This window comes from Neopelma chrysocephalum, unplaced genomic scaffold, assembly GCF_003984885.1.
Source record: "Neopelma chrysocephalum unplaced genomic scaffold, ASM398488v2 Primary Assembly neopelma1_63, whole genome shotgun sequence".
Lineage (NCBI taxonomy): Eukaryota > Metazoa > Chordata > Aves > Passeriformes > Pipridae > Neopelma > Neopelma chrysocephalum.
This window is the reverse complement of record NW_020897720.1, coordinates 10,842,811-10,864,802: the sequence shown is the minus strand read 5'-3', so window position 1 is coordinate 10,864,802 and position 21,992 is coordinate 10,842,811. Positions and strand designations below refer to the sequence as shown.

The window sequence follows — 21,992 nt, the reverse complement described above, 5'->3', positions numbered from 1 at the left end:
CACACACACACACACACACACACACACACACACACACACACACACACCGGCCATGCTGAGCACAACCTTTGTGCCAGGTTCCCTTTCCTGCCAAACCTTTCCGATCGCTAAAATAACAACTATCAAAAGCAACCCCACCTCCCGCCCCACCTTCCCCCCACTCCCCGACACCCCGCTCCAGCTCCCTGCCGAGGAATAAAAGGCCACAGGCTGGCGAGCAGCGGCGGATAATTGATTTTACCGGTGGGGGCGGGTGGAGACGGGCAATTTGCGTTTGAATGTGATCTTTAGGAGAGCAGGCGAGCAGCGGGTGCGGAGGGATGGGGAAGGGGCCCCAGCAGAGCTGGCAGCCCACGCTCCCAGCGCCGCCGCGCAGAGCATCGCTCACGGCACGTGCCGGGCGGGAGCCGGGGGAACAGCATCCCGGTGCTTCCCAGCTTCCCCGTCCTGACGTTTAATCCTGGCTGCTGAAAGAGCTGAGCTGTTAATATCGCTGAATCCTTGGGGGGGGGGGGGGATTAGGGGGGGGGGGGGGGGCAAAATGCTTCATATCCAACTTGCCCTGGATCAGAGATCAGAGCCATCATCAGTCCTGCAGTGCTGCTCTCCCCATCCCACTGGGAACGCCACAGTGTGACGGGCTTGTGGGTTCCTGTAGATCCCTGGGACTCATCTTCTCTATTTTTTTTCCTAAAAACACGTGTGATACTTTTGCAGTGGCAGGATAGTCTGCAGCAGAGAGTGCAGCAAGCAGGGATGCCCCCCTTCCCCAGCTGGGGGTTCCTGCCTCAGTCACACGTTTTCACTGCAGAACCCAACATGAGGTTGGAGCGACATAGATGTCCCAGATCCACTGGAGGCTGGGGAACCCCGGCCACTCCTGGTCCCAGCGCCCACAGCCACTTGCTCATCTATTTATTCGAACTGAATGGCGAGAAAAGGGGAGCCGTGGGAAGCGGGATAAAGCAGCCGTGATGGGAGAGCACAGGGTTTCATATCCCCGGCTGCATTCCTGGCTTTTGCCTCCTTCAGACCTTCCTAACAGAAACCAAATGTCTGTTTGTGGTCTGTAAAGCACAATCAAGACGCTGTGAGCCTGGAGGGTGGGTGGAACATGGAGCACTGGAAGCAGGTGCAGAACACTTCGGGGTACAGGACACTTGCCATAGCCCCATCCTAGTTCCAGTGGGGTCCTTCGGTGAGTCTGCACTGTCCGGGAACCCACTGTGTTGGGTGTTCTACACCCAGACAGGCTCTACTCCCTATGCCAGGCTGCTCTCTTGCTTCTCAGCCCCATGTGGGATCTTTCCAGCCTATGGGAAAAAAATCCCCCCTTGGCTCCATCTAAATGCAGCATTTCCTTCTCCGCAAAGGCAGGCATCCTCTTCTGCACCAGGAGCTCATGAGGCTATGCAGGGAGCACTGGGGGTGCCAGGCAGGGAGCTCAGCCCCATCTTGGTTCAAGAAACCCCTCTGGAAGAAAGGAATCATGCCCTGTTCCCCGGCCATGGGCACCAGCGTGTCCCTTCCTTCCCAGGGCGGCAGGTCTTTGGATGGGGATCACCAACACCCTGGTGGGAGTTGGGCCCCTATCTCTGCCTGGCTTTGGATGAGACAGCATGTCCCAGTTTGAGCACAGGATGGGGACATCACCCGCAGGGCCATGGGTACAGACCATGTCCTTGTTCCCCTGCTGGCTGCCAACACAGGGCAATGCTGGACCCACAGCCCAACAGCCAGCCCTGTCCCTGCAGCCTTGAGCCCTGGCACTGCTGAGTCCCAGCCCTGCAGCCTCTGCCCCTTGGTCCCCAGTCCAGGCATGACCCCATGCCTTGTCCCCACGGCCTCCCCCCCCAGCCCAAGCAGTGGCTCTGCCACCGGGATGCTCCGCTTCCCCCTTTTTCACACCTTCCCTGCCAGCGCCTGGCTGTGCTGCTGCCGCCCTCCCTCTCTTCAACACCTCCTCCTCCTCCGAGGCATTTTATCTTCTTTCTAGAGAGAAGAGTGTGGGCTGGGGATTTTTTGTTCCTCCATTTTTTATTTTTTTTCCCTTTTTAATAAGCCCCCTCTCCTGCAGCTCCAGGAGCGGAGGGGCTGATCGTAAGGCTCAGCACGGTAATTGTCTCCAGCCTCTCCCTGAACCTGCTGCGGGGGCGGATTTGGAGGCGCCGGTGGAACTGCACTTCATGTTTGTCCTACTCTGGGGGGCCGTGGGCAGGATCTTCTCCCTGTCCCTCGATGCTGTCCACCGCCCTCTGCAAGCGTGGGGGATCGGAGCAGCCCTTCACTTGCTCCTCTTTGCGGGGGCTGCTGCAGGAGCAGGTTTTCCCCAGCTCCATGTCCCCCGCTTGGAACAGATGCCTTCCCATGCTTGGGAGGTGCAGGGATGTGCCAAGGGCTTGTGCTCCACGGAGCAGGCTCTGCAGACTCTTCTCCCCATCTCTGCCTGCCCCCAAAGCCCCATCATGGTGCTACCACGAGGTGTGCATCTCAAACCCCACCTGCCTGGGAGTCAGGATGGGTGACAGCCGAGGAGATGGCACAGGAACAGGGTGGGCGCAGCAGCCTGGCACCCACCACCCTCCCTCCTGCCAGCCAGGCTGGGGACAGACTGTATCCCCCCCAACAGCCCATCCCAGTTCCTCAGGGACAGCAAACTCAAGATGGACCCTTTCTGCTCCAAATCCTTGCAGGATGCTGCTCCCGATCAGGGTCTGGTGGGGGAAGAACCATTCTGCCCACCCCTGCCAGGACACCCCCACCCCAAACGGCACCAGGAGCGTCTCTCCGGAGGAGGAACGGCACTTCTCACGGTGAGCAGCTGCCGCAGCAGAGCAGAGGTGCGGCACTTCGTCCTGATTTCCCTCTCTAAGCCCATGAAGCGGAAATTTCCCCATGGGAAACCGCTGATTTTTGAATGTGCCAGGATGTGCTGGAAACCATCCCAGTGGAAAATCCCCAACCAGCCCCACGGCACCTTGGCTAGCCTGGTGGAGCCCCTAACTCGGGAACACACCTCAGTGCTGCGGTGGTACCTGCCCTCTTTGGTGGATGGAAAAGCCGTGGGATGCTCCGAGCTGGGAATGACGCCCCTGAATCACCCTGGGGGTGGGGTGGCTGGGTACGATGCTCACAGGGGCTGGTGAGCTGCTGCACCAGCTTTGCTCCTTTATTTGTGAATGCATTAAAATGTATCTGTCCAGGTGGTTTTACACCACAGCGCCGGGCAGTGCAGGCAAACCCTGAACCTGGGTGCTCAGCCCTCGGTGTCGACACCCACCCAGCAAAATGTCACATCCCAGACACCTTCAGGAACCCTCCCAGTCCTCCCCCATCACTCCTGGCCTGCAAACTCCCCTCCACATCCCTGCAACCACCTCTGCCCAGCCAGGGCCCTGCAGCCTTACTGCAGGCACCCAACAGCCACTGCCTCCCCTGCCCAGCCCCTGCCACCACCACAGAGCCTCAGAGCCCTGAAAAGCCAAGAAAACTCTGGAAAAAGCAGGTCCCACATCCCACCTTGCCCCATCTCCCCAGCGGGTGCCCAACCCCCTGCCCACAGTGCCAGCTGGGGCTGTCCCCACCACAAGGACCCACTCCCCAACCCGCTGCTCCCCGCCAGCCCCTCACAGCCACCCTGATGCCATGGGAATGGATGTGAGTATCCTGGGATAGGGGGGCTCCACTCGCCTCCACGGAGCTGCACTTTGTAGCAGCACCCTGGTGCTGTGGTTTGGCTGGGGAATGTGAACAGCGTTCAGCCCAGCACGAAGTGCTCCCTGTCTCAGCCTCTCCATTTCTCCATCTCTGCCCTCTCCTTTCTCCTTCGCCCCCATTTTCAGTGCCCATGTGTGTGTGTGTGGGCACACGTTTAGACACAGGCTGCCCTGCACCCAGGCGATGCAGGGCTGCGGGGTTGGAGCATGTCCCTGTGCCTAGGGATGGACACAGCTTCCCATCTGGAGCACAGGCACCAGTTGCCCAGCACAGGCACCCTGAGCCCGCCACCACCTGCCAGCCACTCCATGGGGACGGTGGCCACACGCCCCAGATTCACACACCAGCTCCAAAAAAAAAAGGCACAGAAAGCAAAACAGAGGCACACGGCTGCTCACTCCTGCGCCCGTTTTACAGCCACACGCTGGGTGAGACGCGGAGCATCCCTCTGCACGGAGATCCCTCTGCACGGAGGACCTGACATCCCCTGCTCCACCCCGGGGGGCTCAGTGCTCCCCGGGATTGCCTCTCCGTGCACAGGCAGTTCTGTTTGCACGCACACACACACACGCACACACACACACACACAGATCCAGGCACACGCGGTGACACCCGGACCTGAGACCTGAGCCCTCCCCAGCAGGAGGGTCAGGCAGGGCTGTGGCTCACCCGCAGTGGGACAGGGGCAGGGGTGGGGGACATCCTGGGTCTGTCCAAGACCTGCCAGGATTCTCTGGGGGCTGCCGTGCAGGCTGGGTCTCCTGCAGCACTAGTAACCCCGGTAAATCCATACAGAGAAATTCCCTAAAGAAATGTAAGGGGCGCCCGATGTATTTGGAAATGTAGGGCTTTCCTCCTCGGCTGTCCCATCCCTCCTTCCGGATGGGGAACTTCCCGAGGGAACCAGCAGCACCCTTTTCTGGGAGCAGCTTTTCCATAAAAGAGACGGTTGCCCCCTCCCCAGGCAGCTCCAGACTTCTGGGTGCCCCGTGCCCCCAGCCAAACACCCACCAGCAGCCCCTGAACTCAGGGAGGGACAGAGAGGCAGATCTGGGGCTGGCAGCCCCCATCCTCACCCGAGTCCCCCCAGCGATCCCCACTGCATCTTTCCGTGCCCATCTCGTTTCCTGCATCTCCAGCAGTTCCCAGCACTGCTGAGGGTCTTTCCCAGCCAGGGAACAGCCCCGCTCCAAGCATCCCAGCCCCGTGTCCAACTTACTTGCCCAGTTCCTCAAAGAGCTGGTACTCCTCCGTGAAGCGATTGCAGGTGATGGTGGCCATCCCGAGGGGCTGGAAATGCTCCCTCCCCAGTGCAGAGTTTGGGGCAAGCAGTTCTCCTCTCGCTCCCTCCCTCTCCGTGTGCTCCCGGGGCTCTCTCCTCGCCGAGGTAAATAAGGGAATATGTTTGATTGACAAGCCCAGAGATAATGATGAGGGCAATTTGTCTTCTCAGCTTCACAAGCCTTCGTCAGCATCCCCGTCCCCATGGTGACCACCGCTGCCAGAAACGCCCTGTTTCTGTTGCCGGGGCAACTGCTTCCCAAACCCGCCACCCTCCATGGGGACCGTGGCCCTGCTGGGGACCCAGCCCGGGGGCTGCCTGGGGGTCACCCACCTGCTGCAGAGGGGAGGGAATGTCTAAAATACAACTATTAAAGGCAAATTAAAGGATGTGGCAGTGGTAAAATAATTGGGGCAAAAAGGGTTTCCATGGAAACCGTGGTTTCCATGTTGCAGGAGGATGCTGTCACCCTGGTAACAGCTTATCTCCACCCCCCCCATAAAAAAATACAGGCCCTGCTGGTGCCCACAGCAGCATTCCTTGGGGTCCTGGGGCGCTGTGGGATGGGGACATGCTGCAGCAGGAGGGAGCAGATGGAGCAGAAGTGTGTCAGGAGAAGATGGAGAAACCATGGCAGGTCCCCAGGTGCCCACAGTGTCCCACCTTCAGCCAGGGTCCCTGGGAGGGCTAGCCCTGATCACACCACAGGGGAGAACTGGCTGCTCCCTGCTCCCCACCTTTGACCACTGGGTCTCCCTATGGGCTCTGGGCTTCCCAGGGAGCAGGTCCTGAGGGTCCCCCACACAGTGGGGTGAGTGGCTTGGCCTGAAGCAAAACTAGAGGGGAGCAAAAAGGCTGTGTCCTGGGGTGCTTGCTGCCCCAAGCTGGGGCAGATGGAGGGGATTTTAGAATGGGAATAGGAGGAAGATCTGGCCTCCTCCTCCTCCGACTTTTTGCTGCTGCCATGCCGAACATAAGAAAGCACAAAAAGCACAATAAAAGTAGAGTCATGAGGTCCAAACCTCAGGGAAGGCGTTTCCTGGAGCCCCCACCAGCATCCACTGAGGATCCTGCACCCCCTCCTCCGTTTACACCACCCCTTGCACTTTCCACCTGCTGACCACCCCCCCAGAAGAGCTTTCTACTAAGCTTTTGTCCTGTTTCCAGATGATTTTGCAGCAGCAGGGCCCCCGAAGCGCCAGGAGAAGGAGCTCTCTGTGCCAGTTGGGAGGGCATTGCCTTTGGCAGCTGAGATGGATTGAATTCCCTTTCAGGCTGCCATGGAAGGGTTAAAAGGAAAAGAAAAGGTTCTAACCAGACAAAAATAGGGAGAAATCTTTGAGAGGGGAGAGAGAAGGAGGAGCGGAGAGGGAGAGAAGAAAGGAGGTGGAAGTGGAGGAGGACAGCAAGTGGTGGAGTGAGGAAGAGGAGGGGGAGGAGGAGAAAGGTCTAATGGCTTTTCCATTAATTGCACCATTACCCACCTTCATCCCCACCTTGCATTCCTGCATCCAGCCTCCTGCTCCCGTCTGGTCCAGCCAGAGGAGACCCTGCATCTCTGGTGGCAGGGCAGAACCTGATTCCCAGCTGTGGACAGGCACAGGGATGGGGCCACAGTTCCCAAGGGTTGATGGCCTCCAGACCCACCTTGGCCATGCTCTGGCATTGGCAGAACACACCAGGCACCCTCCCTTGAGGTGAGGGTGATGCATTTGTGCCCTCTGTGCCCTGGGGATATGGTGGTCCCCAAAACACCTCCCAGCCCCTGCACAACTCCTTCCCATCTCGCTCCCACTCAAAAGGGGGTTTCATTCACCACCCCCAGGGCTGTGTCGGGAGGTGGGTGCTGCTGTGGGGGCCAGTGTGTCCCGATGCTTGTGGGAGTGCTCTCCTCCTCCAGTAGCAGCCTCCAGCAGCCCCTCGGAGCCGAAGGGCAAGAGGAAGAGCCCCCCCACTCCAGAGACCACATGGATGCCCGTGAGCAGCTCTGTGCCCCCACCCCACTCCTGCCTGTGCTAATGTTTGTGTCCCGTGGGCTCCGCAATGTGACCTGCCCCCCTCCCGCGCCCACCCCCACGCTGGCACACGTGTTCCACCCCACACGCGTGACTCTGCGTGCTCCCGTAGCTGGGAGGAGGGATCTGTCCCTTCCTTCCCCCCAGGACTCCCACTGCACCCATGATGATCCCCATGGCACAAACCCCTCACCCAGGCAGGGGGTGATGGCAAAGCCCCCCATGAGAACCCTGCCTCCCTCCCCACGATTCTCCTGCCTGGCAGAGACACAGCTCTCCAGGAAAGTTTTCTCCCTCCGTCCTCTCTCTTCAGGATCTTTTTTTGCTTTTCCTCGACATTTTTCCCTCTGAGGGTAAGGGGATGTCAGACTTCTGGGTGCTGAACATGCTTTGCTTTGCTGATGATGTTTTCCCAAGCAGGAACTGCTGCATAGTTCTGCTCCTGGCTGCCTGGAGACAATCCAAGGGGAGCAGGAGCTCTGGGTGAGACCTTCCCCTTCTGGGCTGGGGGCTCCCCTGTATAGGGGAGTAGTCCCACCCCTCTCCAAGAGTCCTCAGGATACACTTAAGATGTCTCTGTTTCCAGCCATCCCAAGGTTTGCTCCTGCAGGGCTTTGGGAGACAAGCTGCTCTCCTGCTGCCGTGCTCGGGTCTGGCCACCTGATGGAGACCTTCATCCCCAGTGATCCTCCCCATCACTGGGCTGCTCTCCCCACCTTTGCTCCAGCTCTACCTGCAGAGATTTAGTTTCTGCATCCCAGCCTGGGGCTGCCCCAGGGTGGGCACCTGAGATCTGATGCAAAACCCCAAATGCACTGGAATGTCAGCTCAGGGAGGACCAGTGTGTCCCGGGGGAGCTGCAGCAGGTCCCCTCTGCTCCCAGGGGATTGGGCTTGCAGCAGAACTAGCAGGGCTGCAAATTACGTATTGCAGACATCCCAAAATTACTGGGACAGTTTCACATGCAAGCTGGGGTCTGGGGGATGCTCAGTTGCTGTCCTCTGGGAAGCTGAATTTGGGGTTATTTTTAGATAAGATTATAAATACCGTGGTAAGAACTGATTTACATTTAGGGTTGTGTTTGCAAACGTGCCCTGTCCCTGTGGGCCCCAGCACTCGCTCTTGCAACCACAGGAAGCTGGTTTTGGCTGAGACAGGGTGTTCTCAGTGCCACCCTCTCCTCGACAGCAGGGTCCATGGGCAAAGACCCTCCTGTGGACATGCCGTGATACTTGGGGACACTCAGCAGGTGCCATGTGGCTCCCTGGGGCCTTCATGTGCTGGTTCTGGGTGAGGAAAAACCTCCAAAAACCACATGTCCCTGGATCTCTGGAAGGAGAAAGGAAAGAGTGCATTTGGTCCAGAACAACCTCTCCCCACCATGAAGTGCTCGGGGTGCTCTGCCACCTCCCACTGTGGCAGTTTGCTGAGATATCCATCCCCTGTCCTGCTACTGGGCTTATTGCCTTCCCTCTCTCAGGGGGGGCTCTGAGGTACCTCCAGTCCTGTCTGATCCATCCCGTCCTCATTCCACCCACATCCTATCCCCACTCCTACCTCTATCCCATCCCAACTCCATCCCATCCATATCCTCATCCCCATCCTATCGCCCTCTCCACCCCCACCCCATCCCATCCCCACCCTCCTCTTATCCTCCTCCCCATCTCCAGCCCATCCATTCCCAGCCCATCCCCATCCCACTCCCTCCAGCCAGCAGGGTGGAGGCAGCCAGTCCATCCTGACATTGGAGCCCAGATGCATCCCCCTGCCCCATCCCTCTGCATGCCCCCATCCTACACCCAGTTCCTGCTGGGGTCTGGAGCAGCCAGGGGCTCACCCAGCACTTTGAATGGAGGTTGGGAAGGAGGGGAGCCTCAGCCTGTCTATGCAGACGTGTCTCCCGGGTGCAGGGAGCTCCACCACTGAGCATCTCTCCAGCTGCATTAACCCCTCACCAGCCAGAGCACACACACACTCCCAAGGGACTTCAACTGTGTGAAAACACGGGATTGTGGCACATTGCTGCATTTTTCCCCAGAGAGACCACTAAAGAGCATTGCTGGGATGAGGAGCCCACGCAGCAGCAGCCGTGTGTCCATTCCCAGCCCAGTGTTCAGATACAGCACAGCTGGAATCAGTGGAGAAGGACAACTGCTGTCCTCAGACTCGAGGCTTCACACTCCGCGAACACCCAGAGATGCTCCTGCCTACTCCTCCTCTTTGTTTTCAGGGACTAAGATTTTCCTTCAACTGTTTCTTCTCAAAAAGATTCAGAACCCAACTTTTTTTAATTAAAATACAGATGACGGCAGATCCACCGCTATGTCCAGGCTGACTGTGAGCCCGGCACCAGCCCAGCACATCCAAAACTGGAAAGGAAGCAAGGCCAGACGAACCTTCTCATGGGGATATTAGTAAAAGTGAAGGGAGAAAAATCAAACATGTTTTCATGGAAATTTCCATTTTTGAAGAAAAAAAAATAAAAGAAGGACTAAACTTGGATGCATTTATATAAATATGGAAATGAAAGCCGTTCCCCGAGCCTTGTCGCCACCCCACGTCCAGCCCTGCTCTCCTGCTCCCTTCGGCACCAACTCCCCCTTTTGCCATGATTTATTCCTGAGCCCCCTGCAGCATCACCCCCTGCCCTCCTCTGGCTCCAGCTCTGTCTGCAGCAGCCTCCTCTTCTTCAGCAAATTGTTGCTTTATTTTCAGCAACCAGTTGGGTCTGCCAAATGGGAGCCAGTGCCACAGCCCTGCTGCTGGTGGATACGCTGGTGGTGCACATCCCGAGGGACCAGGCTGGCCACTTGAGGTAGTTTGAGGATGTGGAGCATCCTACCAGGGCTCACCTCTGCCCAGGTGATGCCATGGGGACCAATCCCCTTGGAGCAACATGCTAAGGAAGCAGGGATGGAGATGGGGTTGATGGAGGAGCTGAGTCCCCCTCTGAAACCTGTTCTTGGGATGTGCCTGTAGGGATGCGAGGGGGCCGACGGGATGGCACGGTGATGGATGTACGTGGAGCAGCAGGGACTGCCACACACACCACCACACTTTGGCTTTTCAAACTCCTTCCCAGTTCTACAAGAAGAGGCCTCCTCTCTTCTGCCTTGCTGGCAGCTGGGGTGTTTTTTTCTTTGTTTCTATAGAAAATCCCAATTCCCCCAAATAATCCAGCTAAGAGTAAGAAAAAAAAAAATACAAACGTGTCATTGCATTCTCTTCCCATCCTCATCCCTCTCTCACACACAGGGCTTGAAAGCGCACTGAAAGGTATTCAGCGTTCACGCTGCCAATTGTCACATCTTTCAATGACAGATTTTAAATGAATGTTATTTTGCAAGGGAGAGAGAGAGGGGGGAAAGGAAAAAAAAAAAAAGAAAGCCCACACTGCTCATCCAAGAGCTGACAAGTCCTAACGGGCCTCATTTTCCAGAGACAAAAATAACTATTTTCAAAATTCACAGCAGGGCCTTCGCCTACACACGCTGCACCAAGAGAAACCTGTGGGGAGAAATGTAAAACACATTGTGTAAATGGAAATGCACCATGCATCCAAAACGCTTTTGAAGCAATTTGCCCCCTTTCATCCTCGCCAGCTCTCCTGTGAGCTCACGTACGCGCGCTCGCACCCTGCCGAAGGCGCGGGGGCCCGGCGCTGGGTCCGGAGCTGCCTGGTCCCCGGGAGTCGGATGGGTTCCCCACAGCAGCAGATGATGGGAAGGTGTTTTCCTCCCCACGCGTGCGCTGCTGGAAGAGCAGTGCCCGTCTGCGGCGAGGGGATGTGGCGCGGCGCTGGCAGGCGGGAGACGTCCCCATCGCCCCTGTCCTCTACTGTGGCTTCGAGGTCCCACAGCTACAGAGCAGCTACAGCAGCCTCTGCAGAGACCTCCTTGAGAACTTCCTTCTGCCCCAGGTTCAGCAGTGGGATGTGGGGAGAGGGACAGCCCCAGCACTGGGAATGAGCAGCCGGGACGGTTTGCTGGTTGGATACATAGGAGGCATGGAGAGGAAGATGGGTGCCATGCACATGGGGGGTCTGGACAAATTATGGGTGAAAGGGTCTGCTGGGTGACCCATGTGGAGCTCACCAGAGCCTGGGGCAAACCTGCCTCCCAAATGTGGGGCCACAGAGAGCTCTGAGTGTATCCGACTATGTTTCCATGGGCCACAGCTCCTCACCAGGGCTGGTCCCAGCCCCCAAAGCCAGTGGAGAGGGGAAGTCATAGCCCCAGGTGAGGTCCCTGTAGCAGCATGACTGAGTCCAGCCACATCAGTCTCAGGTCTGATATCCATGGTCAGGAATCCATCCTTCTACAAAGAAGTGTAATAGGGAAATGCTGTGGTCTTGGGTTTAGGGGAGGCCCTTGAGTTCCCAGAGCAAGAGCAAAGGCAGCAGCTGCCTGGCAGAAGGCTGAAAAACAGGAGCATGTAAATACAGGGAAATGGCAAGGATCAACCTGCAGGCAGGGCTTCCCATGCTTCCTCCTGCTCTTGCAATGGCCAACACTTAAAGCTTATGATTGGCTGTGGAGTCCTTGAGGAAAGGGTCTCTCTCTTTGGAAGGGGTGTGCACGGGCCAGCCCAGCTCAGCACAGTCATGCACCACCACCAAGCACCACGGCAGAGACCACATCACCCTTTCTTGCCCACCGGGACCACCTCCCTGCAGCCACCACTCCAGCCAGAGAGGAGAAGTGTTTTGCGATGAATCCTGGAGCAAGGGAGAGCAAGAGAGCACTGGCCACTTCCCCATGTGTTCTTCTCCCTCACTCCCACCCCATGGCAGTGCAGTCCAGAGTTCCACCCTGGCCAGGATGGGTCAATGCTGGGGGAGTCTCCCATCAGATGCGGTTGGACATGAGCCTGGTGTTCAGCTTGCGGAAGAAAGAGCGCAGCTTGCAGATCTTGCACTTCTTCTTCTTGTTCCTACTCTTCAGGGGCTCCCGGCTGCCTTCCCACTCCTCCCCGTCATCCTCACTGGCCCAAGGTCCCCAGGCACCGCCGTTGAAGTCCGGGTGAGCCCGGGGGTTCTCCGCAGGGTACCGCACCGGGATGGCTGTCCGGTTGTAGTGCACCAACCTCGTCAGGAGGGTCCTGACCACGTCCGGGCGCTGCTCTGAGAGGTCGTAGCGCTCGTAGGGGTCAGCAGTGATGTTGAAGAGCCACACGGACTTCCTCAGGCCATCAGTGAGACGCTCCAGGTTCCACCAGCTCCCTGGGAAGTTGGTCAGGGTCTGCGGGGGGATCCAGTCACTGTATCCCGGGTCGCCAGTGAGGAGCTTCCACTCCCCAACCCGGATGGAGGCTTGCACGGCTGTGTTCCAGATGCCGAAGCCATCCTCCAAGGAGCCGTACTTGGCGTGGTTGTACAAGGGGTCGATGTTGTGCAGGATTTCAGTGCGTGGTGACTCCTTGCCCTCACTGATAGCAGGCCAGACATCATAGCCATCCAAGCCTGGCACATTGCTCAGGTTGCCCCTGGCCAGGCTGACCAGAGTCGGGTACCAGTCCGTGATGTGAACCAGTGCCCAGCTTGTCCGCCGCTTGCGCTTGATCAGGGGACTGTGGACAAACCCGATGCCACGGACACCCCCTTCCCAGTACGTCCCTTTGCGGCCCCGTAGCGGCCAGTTGCTTCCCCCAGAGAAGGTCTGCCCACCATTGTCAGTGGAGAACACGATCACGCTGTTGTCATAATAACCATACTTCTTGAGGGCCCAGGTGATGTTCTTCACCGCCTCGTCCATGCAGGTCACCATGGCAGCATACTTGCGGCGAGCGACGTTGCCCATGGAGCGGTAGCGGTAGATGTACTCCTTGGGCGACTGCAGGGGCGTGTGGACCGCCTGGAAGGCCACGTAGATGAAGATGGGCTCCTTAGGGTTGTGGGACGCCAGGATCTTGCTGACGCGCTGGGCGTAGAGGAAGGTGGAGTACTTCCCGCTCTGGTCCCAAGCCACGTCCTCCCCTTCGTGCAGGTCGTAGCCGCAGACGCCCGGCCCGTCGCAGTTGTCGTAGGTGTAATAGTCCACGTTGCCTGTCAGGGACCCCAGGAAGGTGTCGAAGCCCCGGCGGGTGGGCAGGCACTCCTTCTTGTAGAAGCCAAGGTGCCACTTGCCCACCATGTGTGTGGAGTAGCCCGCTTCCTGCAGCTTCTGTGGCAGGGTGACCTGGTCGAGGGGCAGGCAGTTGGGCTGCCGAGGGCGGATGATGGAGTGCTGCAGCCCTGTGTGGATCTGGTACCTGCCAGGAAGAGGCAGGAGAAGTCAATGATGATGGGCAGGCAGTGCTGGGTGGGGATATGATGGCACTTTACGTACTGAAGACCCAAAATACATCCAGATCTTTGTGTCACCCAACCCAGCCCCACGAAGCAAACTCCAGCCAGAGACAGGGAGCTGCCAGCCTGGGGACGTGTCTGGGCTGTGTCAGGGCTGGGCAGCACAAGCAAGTGGGTTTGCAGTGTCCCACCTGGATACCCCCCATCATTCCTGCCCTCCCCTGCTTTGCACACCCCAGAGATGCCTGGGACCACTCAAGAGCCATCAGGAGAGAAGAGAGGCTTCTGCCTGGACCACAGTGGGCTCCAACACCCCCAGGCAGTAGGTGACCACATCCATGTGGTCCTCCCAGGGAGGTGCCCACTCCTCAGCAGATGATCCGGTGGGATCTGCCTCCTGCAGTGAGTGCTGACCACCCAGCATTGCTCCAGAGAAAGCCCCACTTATCCTAGAAGCCCCACGATAAAACCTGACTGTGCTGCTGCGGGAGAGAGTGATGGAGCAGCATCCATCCTGCCCTGGCCAGTGCAGCACTGAACACGCATGCAGGGAAAGCACAGACCAAGGGATTCACAGATGCAGGGAAGAATGATCCTTTGACCCCACAGCAAATCCCCAAGGGCCAGTGTGACAGCCGCATGGGACTGCCTGGGGACACAGCTCCTTGCCTGGCACCGAAGCACCTCAGGCCAGGAACTACCCTCTCCCAAAGTGACATCCATTACCCAACAGCATCCACATCTTTGGCTTTGCCATGTGCCACTATTTTTCCTGTATGAAAATCAACTGTTCACCCAGGAAACCTTCCAGAGAAATCCAGATCCACTGGAGGATCTCCATCACCTGCCAACGCACCAGGGCATCGGTCGAGCTGCAAGCTGGGGTTAAACCCCTCGGGGCTGCAGAAGGGACCAAAACAGGGACAGGAGTGGGGTGTGAGCGGGCGCTGGCTTACCTGCCGGTTATCAGCTGGCTCCGGGACGGGGTGCAGATGGGCTGGATGTAGTAGTTCTCCAGCTTCACGCCCTCCGCTGCCAGCCTGTCCAGCGTCGGCGTCTGGATATCTGAGCCGTGATACCCGACATCATGGTAGCCCTGGTCATCAGTCAGGATGAAGATGATGTGGGGTGGCCTGGCAAAGGCAGGAGGCAGAGATTTCTCCATGGGGTCCGTGGCCACATCAGCCACCAAACTGGGCTTCATCCAGTCCCAGGATAAGTAGCCAAAGCTGAGCAGGCTGACGAGCGAGAAGCCCGTGAGGGCATAGACGGCCATCCCGGAGCACACTGTGCTGCCTGCCAAGGGAGTTACTGTCCCAGCATCGCCTCAGAGTCACGGAAACAGGAGGTCCCCCCCTCCTCCAGAAGAGCCCCCCGACCTAGGGGATGGTCCCGGCAACCCCCACAGCTGATTTTGCGGGAGCAGCTTCCATGAAGGCACACTCGCGTGCACACAAAGAGCTTAATCCGCCGGGGCTGGGTTGCCTTCAGTCAAAAGAAAATAACCCCCGCGCTGCTCCAATCAAACACATCTGCACGGCGGGACGGGCTCCTCGCAGGGACTGGCGGCGGCCCGGAGCTGCTCACCAGCGTCCCGAGCGCTGGAAACACTTCCTGGCTTCCTGGGGTTTTCTCCCTGCTGTTATTTCTTTATGAAGAGCTCCATAAAATCCTTGTCAGAGAAAGCCGCTGGCTTCCCTTCTCTCCAGCCCTGCTCCTGCCCGGCTATCCGGACAGCTCACTCGGGATACGATGATCTTTTTCTTTAAACTCCTGCGGAAGAGGGTGCTAAAGTTCAAGCCCAGGGGTGCCGAGTTCTCCTCCTCACTCTCCGGGCAAGAGCCGCCCTCTCCTTTTCCCAACCTCCGCTCCAAGGCAGAGTCCCAACATCTGCCCGGGACGTGGTCTAAGCCGCCAGGTTTATGGGGAGCTGCCGGCTCGGCCCCTCCCAGCTCAGCAGCTCAAAGAAAAAGCTGGGAAACCCCAGAGCATGCAGGGTCCTGAGCGTGGCATTCCTTGAGCCACGGATGCTTCCTTCCCTGCTTGTCCCGAGACGTGTGACACATGGGTCAGGACCCTTGGTGGGATGCTCAGCCAAAGCCCCGCAACACCCAGACTGGGAGGGCAGAGGGAAGGACCGGGTCTCTGGGAGGATTGCTGGGGCCAGCTGCCCATGCTGACAAGATCACCATCTAAATAAATCCTGAACAGGGGGGAGCTGCAAAAACCTATTTGAACACTCCCAGTGTTAATAAAACCACCCAGGTGCTTGCAGAGCACAACAGAGAGGGGTGGGTGCTGCTGCACCCATTTTCCAAGTGGGGAAACTGAGGCAGGGAGGAGCCATGGTCACACCCAGCCAGGGGCAAGGTTTGGTGGGGACCAGAGACTTCTGCTAGTGCAGGGGTACTGATCTGAGCTTGGGGTGCTGGGACAAGGGGCCAGTGCCCTGATGCTTCAGGGTAGCTTTTGGGAGAGATGAACAATTCCCCTGTGCAATTCTTTCCTCAGGGCCAGCATTCATCAGGCATCAGGAAGCTCCTACATTTGGAACCCATCTCACCTCTTCGACTTTCCCTGGGGCAGGACTTGGCCCAAGAAGGGAGATTTTGGTAGCACAAACCCTCTCACCTTCACCCACCCACCCTTGGTACAGGCAGAGCTGAGCCCTGTGGCTGTTTGCACAGTCCCGATGGGGACCCGAGGGGTTCCAGCAAACAGGGCACCCCAATAGCCCTCCAGCCCACCCACCCACCCCACCTGCAGGGCTGCAGGGCTGCAGGGCCGTGGCGGGGGCTCACTGGGGTATTTGGGGGGAACTTCAGAACCGGCTCAAAAGAGCATCTGAGACAGACAGTTCCAGGTCCCCTCCATGTCTCCCTCCTGGATCCCCTCCTCCGATACCCCCCCAGGCTCTCCCTGCACTCCCTGCCCTTCCCCTGACCCACCAGCCCCCTGTGTCCCAAGTGTCCCCTCTGCCCCATGCCTGCCTGCCCCATAGGACCCCGGGCACTGTGGAGGAGGGATCACAAAGCTCCCCAATCCCAGAGACAGGGGTGACTCCCAGGAATAGCAAAGGGAGGGTAGGCTTCTCCCTCCTGGTTTAATGCACAGGCAGAGGCGATGGGGACAAGGACAGGCAATGGGACAGAGCCCATTTCAGCCAGGGCTCAGGGGTTTGCAGGAGCACAGGGAGTGGTGCAGGGGACAAGAGCAGGAGGCAGGATGGATAGCTGTGTTCTGTGCCTCTCCCTGCTGGCAGGAACCTCTGCTCACTCGATGGAGCGCCGCAGGGCTGGGTTGAGCCCTTCAGTGAGGTTTGATTAATCCTCAGGGGTTTATCACTCATTTCTTCCGCCCGCTTCTCTTCTCCTTTTCCCTCCCTCCTTCCCATCACTCGCTTCCCTCTTCTCCCCCAACATCTCTAGTTTTGAACAATACCCTCCTCCTGGAAAATCCTGGACCTGACTGAGGGTAAGTAGAGGTGGGGCACCCTCCATCTCCTGGGTCCCATGTGCAGAGCCACACACACAGCTCCGTGCACACCCTGAACAGAGACAGAGTTATCGCCAGGGATTGTAATCGGAGCTCTTTCCAAATAATAAATAATAGTCCATGTGGGTGAATATTACAGATGAAAGAGGAAATTGAAGATGTCAGGCCTGAGACATGCCAGAGAAAGTGTGTTTAAGGCAGCACAGATCGCTGATAAACTGTGTCTTGCTTGGGGCCAGAGGATGAGCAGGAGGGAGGTGCAGAGAGGGCAGCAGAAGGGATGTGTGGCCACAGCAGTGGAGCTGGAGCCCACCTATGAGGAGCAGGGCTGGAGCCACCCCTGAGGAGCAAGAGCAGAGCCGAGCACCTCCTGGGTGTGTGGATTTGCCGCTCCAGCAGCATCTGCAGCCGTGTGGTGGGTCACATCCAGCTCACGCCCTTAGGATGAGGAGGCACAGGCTGGGAGAGTCATCCTGAGTTTAAGCTGCTGTCAATGGCCAAAGCTCAGACACTTGAAAGGAGGGCAGGAAGTGGCAGCAGGGACATGGGCACATGCTGGCACAGGGAGGGCATCTTCCATGCCCGCCAGGGCAGCTGGCTCAGTGAAATCAGTGCTGGCCCTGGGTCTGGAGAAGAAACAGCAGGGTTAACTCAGCTCAGGGAGCTTTTCCAAGAGTGAATAAATAGTGAATTTGTTGGAAGTGACCCTGCTCTGAAGGTTCAGGGACAGCTGGTGGGGTCCCAGCAGCACACAGACACCTTCAGGGTGCTCCTCCAAGAAATGATAAGAAGGTGAAAAGCAGCAAGGGGTACAGTGAAGGCACTCTTGATCCCAGGAAATGGGGTGCCATGGGACCCTCAAACCAGCCCCACTGAAATCATCTGACAGGAGGCAGGAGGAGGGAGTGGCTGGTAGTGAGGAGGAGGAGGAGGAAGGAATGACAAGTCTGGAGTTTTGGGGTCAGTACGATTTAAGCTGTCTGCACAGCTGCTCTGAGGGTGATTAATGCATCACAAGGTCTAGGGACGGAAAAAGTACTCAGGGCCTGCAGGCACCCCCCCAGCCTCTCTTAATTCAAGGCAGTCACTCGTCCAGCCTTGCTCAAAGATGTCTCAAGCGCCAGGAGCTTCCTTGGAGAGCTCCAGCATGTTGCACAACGGGGAGATTTCCCCTGGCAGCCAGCCCGGACATGGATGCTGAGCCAGCCAGCAGACCCTGCCTGCTTTGGTCCTGCATCTGCCCTGGCAAGAACAGCCCTGCTCCTCCCTGTCACATCAGCTGCTGTGACAAATTACACTGAATCTCTATCTCAGCCTGATCTGCAGTGGTGTTACCAGTTCAGGGTGATGGGGAGCCCCATTGGGCGAGCTGGGTGCTGGATGTGGGGATGGCAGCAGCTCTGTGGGCAGAGCATCACCCTCCCACACCCCAGCCCAGCCCTTCCACATGCCTGCAGACCCTTCCCAGCTGGAGCCAAGCCCCCCACACAGAGGAATTGCTCAGCATCCAGGGTAAAGCCACCAGACAAAGCCTGATATTCTCCCTTTTGGTGCTTCTAAGCCCAGCAACACGACCTGAGAGGCAGCAAACCCTGACCGGTGCCTGGACCATGCCCCTCCATGTCCCTGCAGATGGCACAGCTCCTCGCATTTGCACAGCTGGTTCTCTGACCAAATATTTAATTATTACTTCTTCTTCCCCCCCCCAATTATTAATTTTATGTGGCCTAGGGCAAGAATAAAAATAAACACAGCCCTTCCTGCTTCTTTCTGCCCACCGCCCCCCGGCTCCGGCCGCACTTGCGTTTTGGCTCCGAGAGTGCTCGCTGCAAATGGGGTTATGCAAACAGGCTCCACATATTTCTCCACGCCTGCGATGTGCCACGAGGGCCACACAGCAAAGTTTAAAACTAAGCTTCAAATCTTTTTTCTTTTTTTTTTAACTTCCCCCCCCCCTCCCTTTTCTTTATTTTTTAACCCTTTCTGGGGCCGGAGCCCTTTCAGCCCTCAATACTGCCTTTCTCTTGCCATCAATGGGGCATTATGGCAGGGGATTTATTGGAAGCAGAACTCCCAGGCTTTACAATGGGAGCTCTGTGCAAGGCAAATATTGCACAATCTGTTTGCACGCCGCCGGCTCACTGCCCTTCCCCCTCGGCAGCCCCACTCACGCCTCGGCCTCCGGCCTGCTGAAACGGGACCTTAAAAATCAGAAAAATGAAAGGTTTTTAATAAGTCCCCTCTCTCCTGCTTCAGAGCAAGACATTTGACCTAACAGGGCATCGGGGAGCCTCAAAAAAACACCTCTTGTCGCTCTTGCCTCTCAGATGTTTAAGGGTTTCCGCTCTCCCCGGCCAACGTGTGATGCATTTACTCTTTTATTGGCATGATGAAAGAGCCTAGGCAAGTCTGGAAAAGAAGGGAGCAGTCCCAGGAATGGGGAGAGGTTGTTATTTTGTCTAGAAAGGGGAGAAAAGGCTGAGAGGAGGGGTTGGCCAGGTGATTTGCAGGGAAGGAAGGAGGGTGGAGGCATCGCCAGTCCCAAGCCCAGCAGAGAATAGGGCTGGAGGTGAACGCCTCTCCATCGACTTTGGGAGCCTTCAAGAGGTCCTGGCCATCATGCCTTTGGCCTGGGGATGGATCATGGCCCTGTCCTGGACTTTTTTCTCCCTGTCATGAGCACTCTTTGCTCTCCCATGTCTTATCCTTGAGGGATATCCCCAATGACCATCTCCCTTCCCTGGCACATTGCAGGCAAGCAGCATTTCTGCTAGGCAGTTCCAGGACCTGCCTCCTCCCTACCAACCCCCCAAATCCTATTTTCCCACTCCACGACCTCATTTTCCCCATGCAGAGCCCAGCACCTCTCTACCCCCTACCACATGGACCCTGTGGATAAAAATCAATTTTCTAGTGCCAACCACTGCGGCAAGACCTCGACCAGATTACAGGGATGGGGTTTAGTTTGGGGGAACTCGGAGGTTTTTGAGCACACCATAATTCAATCTCTGGAAACTGGAGCCAGAGGAAGAGAAAACAGCAATCTGCATCAGTTCCTGCTTATGCAACCCTGATCATTGCTGAAGGGACGAGGAGCAGTGCAGCAGCAGCCACGGCGCAGGATGCCAAAGCCACTGGGTAGCACGTTACAGGGCAGAGAGGAGACCATCAGCTGTGCCTCTGGCAGGGATTCTTGAAGCCAAATGCCCTTCTTGCAATACACTTGCCCATATTTCATGCCATTTTCACTGTTGAAAATAATCATCATCATCAAAATGCACTTGGAAGCCGTAGCACAATATTAGAGTCTTTTCTAATGTAAACCATAGCCTCTAACAACACATGTTGGGCTTGGCCAGGGTTTGTTCCCCATCAAAACGCTGCTGCTCCCCTTCCTCCTCTCCTGGTCCCACAGCACTAGCAAAATATGAAATAAAAGCCCTGAATAAGAGCAGTTCCTCTCTTAGGCTAAGGAGTTTTTCTTCTTTTTTTTCTTCTGTTTTCTTCTGGTTTTGTATCATCACGGTGATGATACATTTCAATTAATCTGCAAATTCTCCCATGAAATGACTTCTATGCCTTCCTGCTCACGTTTGTTTTTTTTCCTTCCCCTTCATTCGGGAGACTTCAGTCCATCAGCTCTCCTTCCTTCATGTAATATTCCTTCCCTTGCCTTTCCCCACCTCCTGAGAAACTGCAGCTTGCCGCCTTCTCCTCTCCTCTCTCTAACGACTTGCTTTGAAGAGCTGGAGAGGAGCCCATGGGTTTGGCACCGCTCCTTTCTTCCCATGCCTTATGGCAAGCTTTCCTCATAGCCTGGGTGCTCTCCCTCCTTGTCCTGCCCCCTCTTCTCAAGCCCAAAATCCAGCAGCCCCCTGAAGTGAGGTGCTTCCCCCTGGAACTTCCCAGCAGAGCCCCAGGGCTCATGTGATGGCTGGCAGTGTGGCTGAAGAATTCCCCTTGCTGTGAACCAGGGATGCCCTGGGACACGGATCCCCACAGATTTCAGGGAGGATGACAGGGGAAGCAACTTGAGTCTGGCTTTGCAGGCAGGACAGGCTGGAGGTGAGAAACCCCCCCACATGTGGCAGCGTTTGGTGGGAAGCCGGAGAACACATGAGCAGGTGGGTTTGTGCTTGGTCCCATCAGGCTCTCATGGCTCAGGCTCCTGGGGTGGACACTGCTCTGGTCCCAGCATACTCACCTTTTGGAAGGACTGAGCTTTGCCAAAAAAAAAAATTATTAAAGAAGTCAGCGGTTCCCTGGCCTCCAAGGGCTCTCTTTGAAGCAGAGGAGAAGGTCCCAAGGCTGCGGAAGGAAAGATTTAAGCATTTAGCATAGCTGGGTTCTGGCAGCACCGCCATGTGACCCTGACACTGGATTCCCCAGCTTATTGATTTTGGACTTCCCCACCTTCATTCCTGACACAATTTATCATGGGATACACAGAAACTCCTCAATCCTCAAAGTATGCAAGATTCTGGCAACACCTCCAGCCTCACCCAAGCTGGGAAAGAAAGAGCAATTCTTCCCAGGACCCACCAGACAAATGTCTCTCCACCCCACAGCCACTCCAAGCTGCACCCCAGCACCTTCAGTGGAGCCCCCAGACAAGCAAAGGCTGCTCCCCCTCACCATGAGACAAGACCATCACTGCTCTCCTCCTGAAAGCAGCCATGGCAGGCAGGTACCCAGGGATCCAGCACGATTCTGGATCCATGGGAGCAACCCCAGCCCCTCCACTACCTCCTAAGACCCCACCAGGGTTCTGGCTCCCCTCTCAAGCCACAGCACAGCAAGGGACCGGCCATCCTCTCCACAGGGCTGGGCAGCCTCCTGGCTCCTTAAATTCCATCGTCCCTTTCAGGTGCAACCTCTTCAAAGGCCGCCGGAGGGTTTGGGCTGGCAGGAGATGCGACGGCCGGTGGGCTGGATGCCCACCCAGAGCTCTGCCTGCTGCCCCAAGCCAAGGCATGGGGGAGGAGGAGGACGAAGCCCAGCACTCCCCGCCTTGGCTCGGGTGCCTGCCCCAGACAAGGGGCCCTTTCTCTCCACTGAGCCTGCAGCAGGGCAGGGCAGGATGGCCTCAGCACCCTGCTTGTTTATAACCCTGCTTCAGTGCAAGGAAAACACACCTGCCCGTGCCAGCCGGGCTCGCACCTGTATCCCCTTCAGGCCCCCTGTTTATCCAGGATGT

At 57.2% G+C, this 21,992-nt stretch overlaps 2 protein-coding genes across 5 annotated transcripts in view; both read right to left on the bottom strand.

The window, feature by feature from the left end:
• The window catches only part of CAMK2A (calcium/calmodulin dependent protein kinase II alpha), a 30,163-nt gene extending 24,958 nt beyond the window's left edge, over nt 1-5,205 (bottom strand). For 2 of the 4 annotated variants that reach the window (XM_027682855.1, XM_027682856.1), the window contains exon 1: nt 4,937-5,202. In XM_027682855.1, coding sequence (XP_027538656.1) covers nt 4,937-4,998 — 62 coding nt within the window. In that variant the 5' untranslated portion in view covers nt 4,999-5,202. Of the gene's footprint in view, nt 1-4,936 lie in introns of all 4 variants that reach the window. The other 2 variants (XM_027682854.1, XM_027682853.1) reach the window with 2 other exon arrangements.
• Nucleotides 5,206-11,760: 6,555 nt separating this feature from the next.
• ARSI (arylsulfatase family member I) lies at nt 11,761-14,576 on the bottom strand. The gene is made up of 2 exons (XM_027682843.1): nt 14,257-14,576; nt 11,761-13,263 (listed from the first exon to the last, which is right to left on the bottom strand). Exons 1-2 carry the CDS (start codon nt 14,574-14,576, stop codon nt 11,862-11,864), a joined length of 1,722 nt encoding a protein of 573 aa, XP_027538644.1. The 3' UTR covers nt 11,761-11,861.
• Between the last annotated feature and the right edge of the window lie 7,416 nt (nt 14,577-21,992).